A 12,144-nucleotide genomic window follows, 5' to 3' on the forward strand; every position below is an offset into this window, starting at 1 on the left:
TACCAGGCCAAACTCCTCCAGGCGATGGACGAGGCTGACCCGGACCGGACCCCGAGGCCTTCCGCGATCTCAGGAGCGCCACGGACCTACCTTTGCGTGCTACCAAAGCTACAGCGCAGGCTATCGGGAGGAGCATGGCTAGCCTGGTCGTGCTCGAGCGCCACATGTGGCTTAATCTCACCGAGATTAAGGAGGCGAACAGGACTGTTTCCCATCTCCAGCTCCGGTCTCTCCGGCCCAGCGGTGAAGGGTTTTTCGGAGAGCTTCACCGAAGCACAGAAGTCGTCTCAAGCTATGCGACACTTTCTGCCGAAGCGCTCGAGCTCCGCGTCGAGTAGGCCCAGAACCGCGCCTTCTGCTAGCGAAGTCCCTCGGCCCCGCCCTGCGGCTGATACCCACCGCCACTCGCGGCCAGCGACACGCCTCGGCGCCAGGGCCCCCGGCCCAGGATTGTGTTGGACCCTAGGCCTCCGAAGACGTCCTAGCGACGGGGTTAAAACAGAGGGCTTGAGTCTCTCGAAGAAACCCGCAAACTCACAGCTCTGTGTTCAGCTCAGGCGGCTGGAGAATGTGCACTGCAGTAAACGGGCCGCTGCGCTGAGCGCGTCCCTACACACAAAAGCTGACGGGGATTATCAGGTCAAAAGTGCGCTGTTGCCAGGTAGGATTTCAGACACCAACACTGCAAAAAATGCTTTTCTTACTCAGTTTTTTTGTCTTGTTTCCAGTCAAAATATCTAAAAATTCTTAAATCAAGATGCATTCACTAGATGAGTAAAATACCAGTAGATATTAAGTCTTGTTTTCTGTGGAAATTTATCTAAATTAAGTAACCTGATGCTTTAAAAAAGCAAAATGATCTGTCAATGTTGTAAGAAAATTTATGTTAATTCAAACGGAAACAAGATTATTGTTCTGACTCCATTGGCAGATAATTTTGCTTGTTTTAAGCAACAACTCACTTAATTTAGATTTATTTCCCCAGAAAACAAGACTTAATATCTTATGGTATTCTACTACTTTAGTAAATGCTTCTTGATTTAAGATTTTTTTTTTTTTTTTGGACTGGAAACAAGACAAAAATACTGAGTAAAAAAGCATTTGGACACTTCAATCACACTTCAAAAATATCACTAAAGAAAAAATATGACAAGAAATGCACAAACAAAACATTTGATCTGACAAAACAACCTCAGAGAGAAGCTCTTGCATTGTTTGTCTGACATTCACATGTTTAGGTGTGTCTGAACACCATCTCTTCCAGCAGTGCTGATCTGTCTTCATACGGCTGTGGATCCAGAGACGGCTCGGTTCTGACGGGTTCTGGTGAAGCTGGACGAGGGGAATCACTTCACATGTTGGAGAACAGTCACAGGAACGCTCCTCTGGACTGTTCTGCCTCTCGATCGGGTCAAACAATCAACGTGATCTCTTTCTTGACTCATTGTCGGATTAGTGTGTTGAATGTTTTACACAAAACTAGATGCAAAATATCTTGCAACATTGCATTCATTCCGCATCGCAGAGCATACACATTTTACAAGCATAGTTGGAATACCATATGTTCAAATGTTTGGGTACAGTGAGCTTTTTTTAAATATATTGATTTAAAGTGACAGTAAAAAACATTTACAATGTTACAAATGATTATTTAAAATAAATGCTGCTCTTTAGACCTTTCTATTCATCAAAGAATCCTGAGAAATACAATGCATGACGGATTCCAGAGAAATCTGAAACTGTTTCCAACATTAATAATAATCATAAATGTTTCTTGAGCATCAGATCATCATATTACACTGATTCCTGGAGGATCATGTGACACTGAAGACTGGAGTAATGATGCTGAAAATTCAGCTTTGATCACAGGAATAAATTACACTTTACTGTATATTCACATAGAGAACAGTCATTGTAATATTGTTTCACAATATTACAGATTTTACTGTATTTTTTATTAAATGAATCCAGCCTTTGAGAGCATAAGGGCCGCTTCGCACAGAACTGCGCTACTTTTCTACCATTTTTCAACGCAAACACACGCTAGTTTTACCGTCGCGCTCGCGTCTTTTTGCAGCGTCTCATGATTTGACCCTCTAAAACATTAAAGTCCCCCTGTGGTGAAAATCCAGCTTTTAATGTAGTTTATGTGTGTATGTGGTGTTATTAATCTGCTTTAACACACACCATGTGTAAGTTCATAAGTGGACAGCATTGCTGAGTATTTTCTGCTTAAAACTGCAGTGAACCAAAGACAGTCTCAAAAACACGGTTTGAAATCGCTGGTGTTTCTGACGTCACACACTACCTTGACCAATCAGATCAACGTGTGATCGTCCACCAGTGGATCTCTGAGTGAGTGAGTGAGTGGAGGCGGGGCTAATTTGCATATTCATAGAACCGCGCATACTAAATATAACACACATAATAGTTACTAACAGTCAGATCGGGAGTATAGCTTCACTGTAAAAAATTAAACCTCGATTTTTACGGTAAAAAAACGGCAGCTGTGGTTGCCAGAACTTTATCGTCAAAAATACGGTAGCAACATTATTGGTTTTACAGACTTAACTTAAAATTATCAGTAATAAACTATTCTATTATCTGATATAATGTGAATCTACCGTCTAATTGAAGTATTAGTATCTGTTAAGTACCTTTGTAATACAATAATAGACATCAATCACCAAAGTGATGAGAATAATGTGAACAGTCAAAGCTCACCACAAGCTGTTCTTTAACAAGAAAGTTAATACTTGTATTTAGAAGCTGCACAATCTCATTCACACAAACATTAAACACCATCATGGTAACATATGAAATTTAAAAAATGCAATAAACATTAATTTAACAACATTAAATGTTACATAAAACCCTAATGTGCATAACTGATTTGAAAAAACTAAGAAAACTATGAAGAAACATAGTTATTTCAACTAAAATACATAAAATATGAAGTGTCACACAGGGAATTGTGGGAATGTCAATTTACGTTTTTTTCACCGTAAATTATACAATGAGATGTTCTTTTTCACTTTCAAAAACTGTAAATTTAACGGTATTTTACAGTAAAATTACATGAAATGTACCACCGTATATAGTACGGAAACTTTCTGTTAACCAATTCATAGTTTTTCACTGTAGCATTTTTACTGTCTTTTACCATTAAAATCACGATCATGTTTTACAGTGTTCTTTATTTCTTAACTAACAAACTTCACTCAGTTGCGACTTGCGAGGTTGTCTAAAGATGCATCCGTGTCTCTTTCTGTTTCCGAGCTGAACTCCCACCGAGACACAAGCGCACTCGTCCATCCGGAAGCGCTTCATTCTTCTGTCCGATGACGACTGTGAATGTGCTGGATTCACAGGACTTTAGTTTTACAGGAGGGTTTGTGATGATGAACAACAAAATGTGTGTGTTTATTAACTTCAGTGGTGATGCATGAAAAGAAACATTCTGTTACATAACCAAAAGTTGTGGAAAACATTTACTAGAGATGTTCAAAAAACATTGTTATTCAATAAAACAAGATCTGCTCTCCAGCTTCAGTCAGAGATCATTCCAGATGGACGATCCCAGGATTAATATTAGGCTACTTGTCATTTAGAAGCGGGATTATAAAACCAGAACCGGATTAGCGCCGGTTTAGCACTGTGGTGTCAAACTTGTGAGGTGTTTTGGCCCCTTCTCACCAAGAATGATAACTAGAACCATAACAATAACTATATTAGCGTCCTCACATTTGAACAATATCGTTCTAATCATTATAAGCGCTGCAGTTTTGTCGTCTGTCTCTTTAAATGCTCGCGCTATTTAAACCAGGATGGATTTTGATTGGCTGTCAATGTTTTTATAGTGCCGGATTTACGATTAATGAGTGATATGATATATAAGGCTATATATATTTCCAAGAGAGGTTGATGCTAAGTTAAAGTAATTACAAATAAATTAATTGTTCATTATGGAATGATGGAAAAAGAATGGATTTAAAATACACATGAAATTATATTAATTCAATCAAACACAATTTAACTTCAGGAAAAGGTTTTTATTACTATTACTTTGACACTTTTGCAAAGATACAGCATTAGAATACATGGCTGCATATCAACAATTATAAGAAACTGCACGAGGCCTGACACACAACATCTCAAATGACATACACCAATCGTTACACAATACTAATATTACACACCTACCCTTAAGACAATACCCAACACATTACCCATCAACCCTGACACAGATCATTTTTCATTATTCAATAATTTAATTGAAAGTGGAATTAGAGAGGATTTATACCGATTCAAGTTATAGATTTGTACCCTATATCTCCAGCTTGAGCTCATACTCATTATAAAGAATATGGTTTGGAAAAAAAAGCGTTATATAAATTTAACGAATTAACACCAATTTTCCCCCCAGCTCTTCTAATCACAATATAGTAACAGCGCTGGTGTCCGGCCGCGCCTCACAGCCCCGCTGACAGCAGTCTCTCTCTCAGGTCCATCAGCTCCGTCAGCCCGGCCTGGATCTCTCCCGCCACCTCACAGATCTGCTGGGCAAATTTGGTCTTTGCCTCTTTCTTGAGCTTTTGGGAATCTTTTTCACTAAAGAAAATATCCATGCCGAGGGCAAAGCCCTGAATCACACCGGAGGATTTGTTCATCACGCTGAGGGCAGCTGATGATTTGCCTGCTATCTCAACTAGCTCCACGATCTTTGCAGACTTCTCGTTCACACGTTTTAGCGTCTGCAGGTCATATTTTTTGAGGTTCTCCACCTCTCTGAAGATATCTTTTAAGAAAACCTCAATATCCCTCATCTCACTTTGGTACTCTTTCAAGATCGATTCCACCTTTTTCCGGACCTGATTTGTTTTGACTTTCTTGGTAATGGCGGCCGAGGCGCCAGTGACCCCGCCGGCGGCCGCGACCCCGACCCCGAGCGCAGTGACCGCTAGAGACGCACCCATAGTCAAGGGAGCCAGGAGGATCCCGGCCACGGCTGCCGCTCCGCCCACGGCTCCGCCCGCTCCTCCGGTGATCTTGGCGATCCTCGTCCCTTTCTGCGTCTTGTCCAGGGCCACAGCCACGGCCTCCAGCTCAGAGATCTGCCTTTGCAGAGAGTTTGCACAAAATGGCAGACGAGAAGCATAGCGCTCAAGAGCTTTTTCCAAATTTTCTCCTCTGTCCATGAAGTCTCTGCAAAGACAAAAGTGAGTTGCAGCATCAATGACCTACTGTTGAAATATATGTAAGGAATAATTGAGGACGGGCCATTGAATTATTAGAAAAATAATGCACACCTGAGGTGGTAATGCGGCCACGAGTTACACAAAGGGTGTGTATTATTTTTAATTCAAAGGCCAATTATTCCACTTATACTACTGGGTTACCACACCTCAAAACATTGCTCAGATTATGTATTTCAAGACATTGGTCAGGTTTTTGTCCTTTAAATGGTCTTGTGTGTAGGACTAATTTCTTACGAATCTCATCCCAAGCCTCCGTTGTTAATACCAAAACGGCATTTTACAGCTAACAGGTGTTTGAGCCACTGATAGCAGACTAATGCAGTTATTAGAGAGCGAGAGAGACAGAGAGAGAAAGTCTGTGTGTCTCTCAACAGTGTTTGGTAGCAGCGTCTCGACTAATAGCGAAACTGTACGTTTATCTGCTTTAAGAACAGCGCCGTTATTCCCTCGCTAGTGAGAAATATCATGTAGCTTTTAAGTCCCAAACTATTTTACTGAAAAAATCATCAGAGCAGCGCTGACAACTGGTTCTCTTCCATCATCTCGTGTTCGAGATACACCTATGGGAAGGGCATTCGCACCTGACCTCTGCAGAAGCATCCAATTACACCAAGTGTAGCATGACAGACAGAAGCGCGTGTCCAATGCCGGGTACCCACGGGACCCGCCCCTTACCAAGTGTATAGAACACCTGCACGCGCTATCTTTCCTCAGTTGATATTAACCCTAACCCTCCGCCAGGCGTGATTGTCAGAACGTTGCGGTTAGTTGTGATTTATTCTTGGTTTGCAAGCCAACCACGCTCGCTACCTGGATGTTTCTCTGGCTGCCCGTCCGTGTCAGCGCTTTCACCTCTCCCATGGGTCAACTCTCCACTCCTGCTAACCCGTCGGACTCGCAGTCGTGTGCATGCACTCATCGCCGTGAGGGATTATAACACAGCCAGACCCAAGGGCCGCAGCAGGCCACCTAGGCATCTAAGCCCTGGGGTAAGACGTCTTTCATTGTGCTCACCAACTCACCAATACCTGATGTTCAGCTCCACGGGGTTCTCTGTCCAGGTTTTCGGGCTGGCAGCCCATTGGACAGGGGAAGTAAGTTCCCAACTCGAGGGCCCATTTTCCCTCAGATTCTGCCTTGCTTGCAGGGTCATCATGTGCTGGTGCGCTGCGACAACACGACAGCTGTAGCACATATCAACCGCCGGGGGGATGCGCTCCTCCAAGCTTCATGCTCACAGGCTGTTAATATGGAGCAGGCGGCACTTTCTGTCGTTACGGGCGACCCAAGTCCTGGACATACTGAACAGTGGCACAGACCTCTTGTCAAGGGGAAACTCTCTCTGCATGGACTGGCGCCTCCATCTTCAGGTAGTGGGTCTACTGTGGAGGAGGTTCGGCCAGGCAACCGTAGATTTCTTCGCCTCGCACGAAAACGTCCATGTTCTTCTCGCTACGGGACGAGGACGCCCCACAACCCGGCCTTTATGTCGAAATGCTTCCCGGCGTTCATGTGTGAGGTGAGCTTTCCGCTTTTCCTCCACAGAGGATCAGAGGTTGAACACTCTTTGTCCTGTAGTCTCCTTGCGGGTTTACTTAGACAGGACCAGCTCGTTTAGAAAAAGTGACCAGCTTTTCATCTCTTGGGCCTCCGCCTGCACTTCGGGAACCCCATTTCCAAGCAACGCCTCTCTCATTGGCTTGTGGAGGGAGTGCAAGCACACTCCACTAGGGGTATGGCTGCCTCTTGGACTCAGTTTAAGGGAGTTGCAAGCTGGGCCTCTCCTGTCCGATACTACCGGCTCGATGTCACCAGGACCCCGGTAGCTCATTCTGTCCTGGGTGTGGGCTCTTCATGGCATCGTGCTCTTAGGCCCTCTACCCCTCTTTAAAGGGATAGTTCACTTTGAAATTAAATTTTGGTATGTTTTAGCTTACCTGAAGTGCATCCAAGATGTAGGTGTCTTTGTCTCCGCAGTAATTTCAATTTTGATATTTTTAGGTCAAACCGTTCTTGTCTGTCAGTCATATAATGCAGGTCTATAGGCACTGTCTCCAAAAGCATGCAGAGAAAAGTCCAAATAAAAAAATTCTCCGTCGTAAGTGCACACTGATGGCCAAAGACACGAAACAAGCGGTTTGTGTGATAAAACGAACAGTATTGATATAGTTTTTATCTCTTTTACACAACGACATCCAAGTGATCGGTTTACACCGGATTTCTTCCCCGGAAACTAATCTAACCGCCTTCGATTGGACGTTGCATTTTTAAACTCAGCAGAAACGCGTGTGATTGGCTGTACGGCTCAACGTGTGCCTTTGATTGGCCTGAACAATGAAGCGAGTCGTGTGTCAAGATAGAAGGCTTACAAATTGGGAATAAGTGAAAACTCAACACTCCCGGATGAGTTTGCGCGAGCTTAGGCCATCAATGTGCACTTACGATGGGGAATTGTTTAATGTGGACTTTTCTCTGCATGCTTTTAGAGACAGTGCCTATAGACCTGCATTATATGACTGACAGACAAGAATGGTTTGACCTAAAAATATCAAAATTGAAACTACTGCGGAGACAAAGACATCTTGGATGCACTTCAGGTACGATAAAACACACCAACATTTCATTTAAAAGTGAACTATCCCTTTAAGCCTGGGGTGCCTAGTCCAGCGTAATTATGTCACTAAGCATGTTTTGAACCTGTGCCTGGCACCATATAATTCATCAATATGTGTGTTGAATGGTCAGGTTTATTCAAGAATGCATGTTACCACCAGCAACTTTGTGACGTGTCATGGTGCAGGTGACCGTCCTCTGGCTTTCAGGGCCTCGTTGTAGTGTATTGGCCAATCGGGGAGCTGTCCATATCTCCCACAGGTGGATCTCGAACACGAGATGATGAAAGAGAACAATCCTGTTCGTAATCCCGGTACTCTGAAACATCGAGTGGAGAGATCCTCAAGCTTGCCCCGCTTGCTGCACGAGAAGCAAATATGCTCACTGAGGAAAGATGTGGTGTTTTATACACTTGGTAAGGGCCGGCATTGGACACGCTCTTTAGTCTGTCATGCCAGACTTGATGCGATTGGATGCTTCTGCAGAGGTCAGGTGCGGATGCCCTTCCCAAAGCTGGATCTCTCCTCTCGATGTTTCAGAGAACGGGGTTACGAACACTAAACTATTGTTTCTGTGCGAGTGTCCGAACTGTGTGCTTGAGCGGGAGAAAGAGAGTATGTGCTTTCTGTAATAATAAAACGTAATTTTGAGGCAAAAAACATGGAATTAATTTGTAATTTTTATCCCACTGTGTACCATATTTATTTGCTGTGTCAGTGTCGTTGTGGGATTTGGTTCTTTTGCTGTTGTCGGCTGTAAGGACCTTTGAAAAAACTTAAATAATTTGGTGAAGTGATCTGGAACTGTAATGCGTTCGAGACCTGCCTTGAACTACTTTAGCCGTGTGTTTCTCTGAAAATAATTGCACTTCTTAGAAAGTTTGTCAACCAATCAGAATCAAGCATTCAACAGCCCTGTAGTGTATACTGTATATATAAGAATCTAAGGATTTACTTTACCTGAAGTCTGAGTTGGAAACCCCTGAGCAATCTGTAGATAAATAATTTTCTGTTTCAGTGTCTCAGTGACAAAAAGTGTGGAAATAAAAAATATATATATTAAAAAAGTACAATTTTACCATTACAGGACCAAATAATTTAGCCTTAACATTTATTATTCTAGTGTCTACTGGATAATTAAGTTGGTATTAGAAGACTACATATCATAATTTCTTATCATAAAGCGCCTACTCAAACAAAGACAAATTCATTAATGTAATTTTAATAAAGCCATTAAAATGTAGCATGAAGCGTGTTGTGTTCGTCCCATACTCAAATTGTTCCCCTTCTGTAAGAAGTTTCTGTCCTGATGGAAAGAGAGCAAAGCTTCAGTCTTCAGTCTTTGTTATTCAGACACAGCTTCAGTCACACTTATATGAATGTCTTTACATTCGATACCAAATATCAAATCAAGTGTCCTTTATAAAGAAAGATGCACAAGTAGGTTTGAGATGCTAAGCCAATAGATGTATGTTGAAGATTAAGACAGTCAGTGGATGATGTTGATAATTAATGTTATTCTATACAATTTTGATTCAAACGTGAGAAGTGACACTTGATCTGATAAATGACGATCAGATACTTTATAATGTATATTTGATGAGGTTTCTCAGAATGTCAGAATCACTAGAAAAGCTTCATGAAAGTGGATGACCTGCGAGCCGCTGTCCTGAAATCCTCCGTGACCCTGCAGAGCCGCCATGAGAAGGAAATTCTTCTGTATTTGGAGCTGGAAACACACAATAATGTCATGATTTAACACTGTGTTTATTTCAAACATCTCAAAGCGGGTCCTTTCATTAATGACTCAACTATTTTCTAGCTCTTTATTCCGTTAGCTGTAGCAGAATTTAAGTTTTCTTTCCATTTTCTACAGAGATCAGTGGCGTGCATTACCTCGTGTTCAGTGTAGTAGTTCTGACCAGCCATTGGGTGGTGTGGTCCGCTCTGAAAAGACTGATCCGTCCCCATATACTGCAATGAGAGTAATGAACATGTGTTTGTGGTGAGAGAATGTCGCAGAACATGAGTGGCAAAGTACGGCCCTGTGTGAAGGGATTCAGTTGTTCACTTTCTTTTGGAACGAAATGACGTCCCCTTTCCCAAGTGCCCTTCAAGGGGGCAAAAACACTGTTTGGAAACCATCACCTGCTGTTAGCATCCCATTGACTCCCATTCATTTTGGCGTCACTTTGACAGCGAATAACTTTACATCTGAGGCGTTTAAAGACTCCATTTGTCCATTATTTATTTCTAAAGAAACACGAAAATTTACAAAAGGCTCCATTGCCTTGTATCTTACGTTATGGCCCCGTAGAAGCAGTTTTTGTAAAAATAGGCTTACGATTGCGTCATAACCAGTCAACTCTCTGTCGCACAGTCGAGAAATTACCGTATAGACCGGCGGAGAAGCTCACGGGCAATCGGGGGGACGTGGAGACATAAAGTCCGATAAAGTCAAGGGAGAAGCCCACAGAGAGTGATAAAGTTGCTCCTGCTGCTAGCTCATGAACAGCTAATGCTCACGCTCTCCGTCTAGACACAGCGACTAGAAGACCTACAGAAACCTATGGTGTCCAGTTTATATGGTCTAAGGTTTCAATCTTTAATAAATGACATGACAGCTAATCAAGTCCTTAAAGCGATGGTATAATGCCCTTTACACAAGATGTAAAATAAGTCTCTGATGTCCCCAGAGTGTGTGTGTGAAGTTTTAGCTCAAAATACCCCACAGATATTTTTGTATTGCATGTTAAAATTGTCACTATTTGAGGTTGAGCAAAAACACACCGTTTTGTGTCTGTCCCTTTAAATGCAAATGAGCTGCTGCTCCCGGCACAGGGGGCGGAGCTTCAAGAGCTTGTGTCCTTTTACCTCACACACACACACACACACACACATGCACTGAAAATGTCAAAAACTTTTAGCCTTTTATGTTCAAACCGGAGTCAGAAAGATGGAGAGACTCGAGAAGAAGTGACAACATGTAGAAGAACAGGACATTTCTGAATGGTTAGTTCATGAATTTATGCAGATTATGTGTAGTTATCTTCTAGTCATTGATTAGCATATTCTGTCATGATAATCTATAAATCGTGTTCCGGGGGCGGGGTTTATGTAAATTATAGGGTTGGTGATGTCACTAACCTCGTGTAGTTCCTGCCAGCCGTTTGTTGTAGTTCTTAAAAAGTGATTTCTGTAAAAGCAAATATCTCCCTTTGCTCTGAACTTTGAGCGTTGTAACTTTGCAGATGTTGTTTATGATCAAACAGCAACATTACACACTAACTACAGTTAGAAAAGTCAAATCATAATTAACCAGCCCTTTAAGGCTTATTTAAAAACTACAGGTAAGTGTGTTGGAGCAAAGTCGGTCCTAGGAATCGACTAGTCAACATCTGAAGTGGATCAAAAAAGTTCGATGAAAGGTTTGGATCCGCTTCAAGTACAGTAGTCGGACTGGTTCCACGGCTCATTCAGCTGATCAGTCTTTCACTTTCACAATCAAAAGCTTCAACATTCTTACATTTTCTGATAATCAATAATCAATAAAGATAAATGATCCTCTCACCATCTGGGGTCCTGCCGGCAGGGTCATCCCCGGGTGCGCAGGAGCAGAAGGCTGTAGGACAGACCAGAAGTTATTCACAACCGCTGGAAGATCTCGCTCAAAGGCACAGTGTTCAACTAAAGCCCACATTAGAATAAAATAAAACACTGATCACAACAGCTTTTCTAATGTCTAAAACAAAAAGAAGGTATAATTTGCAGTAAAGCAAGGAAATCAAATGTGAAAAAATTGGATGCAAGAGTTTACTGTATTTGTGTGTAATTAATTAAGAGAAAGCACTCCGCCATCTTACTCCGACGAAAGTGATTGAACACAGTAAACACGACTCGCCACCTTCTCCGAACTTCCCAGGAGGACTTGAACGCACATTTAGTAGGCTAGTAGCTAGTAGCTAGTAGGTCGGATTACACCGTGTCCTAACCATAGACATGTATAAAGGCTAGATGGCTTACCGGCGCTGAGAGCCAATGGGACCCGACGACGTCACACGGCGGCCATCTTAGGACAGGACCGCTCGTCCAGTTATAACATTAAAGTCTATTGTGCATGTAGTGCTGAAATAACTATATTTTGCTCAATTTTCAACCGATTTTCAAACGGCTTGGTGTGTCATAAACGTCAGGGATGCCATGAAACACACAGCTACGCTGCAATGTTAAGCGTTTCTCAAAACGTGAAGCTACAATTTAAACATCGGCATCAG

At 42.4% G+C, this 12,144-nt stretch overlaps 1 protein-coding gene across 1 annotated transcript; it reads right to left on the reverse strand.

The window, feature by feature from the left end:
- Positions 1-4,034: 4,034 nt before the first annotated feature.
- Positions 4,035-8,855, reverse strand: LOC307007093 (apolipoprotein L6-like). The gene is made up of 2 exons (XM_079628773.1): positions 8,831-8,855; positions 4,035-5,205 (listed from the first exon to the last, which is right to left on the reverse strand). The coding sequence occupies exon 2, from the start codon at positions 5,196-5,198 to the stop codon at positions 4,473-4,475; it is 726 nt and encodes a 241-aa protein (XP_079484899.1). The 5' UTR covers positions 5,199-5,205; positions 8,831-8,855; the 3' UTR covers positions 4,035-4,472.
- Positions 8,856-12,144: the final 3,289 nt, after the last annotated feature.

Source organism: Phoxinus phoxinus, assembly GCF_949152265.1.
Source record: "Phoxinus phoxinus genome assembly, chromosome: 11".
NCBI lineage: Eukaryota > Metazoa > Chordata > Actinopteri > Cypriniformes > Leuciscidae > Phoxinus > Phoxinus phoxinus.

Excerpts from the sequence above, each read along its gene's own strand:
- LOC307007093 (XM_079628773.1), bottom strand. The coding sequence starts at position 5,198 with ATGGACAGAGGAGAAAATTTGGAAAAAGCTCTTGAGCGCTATGCTTCT.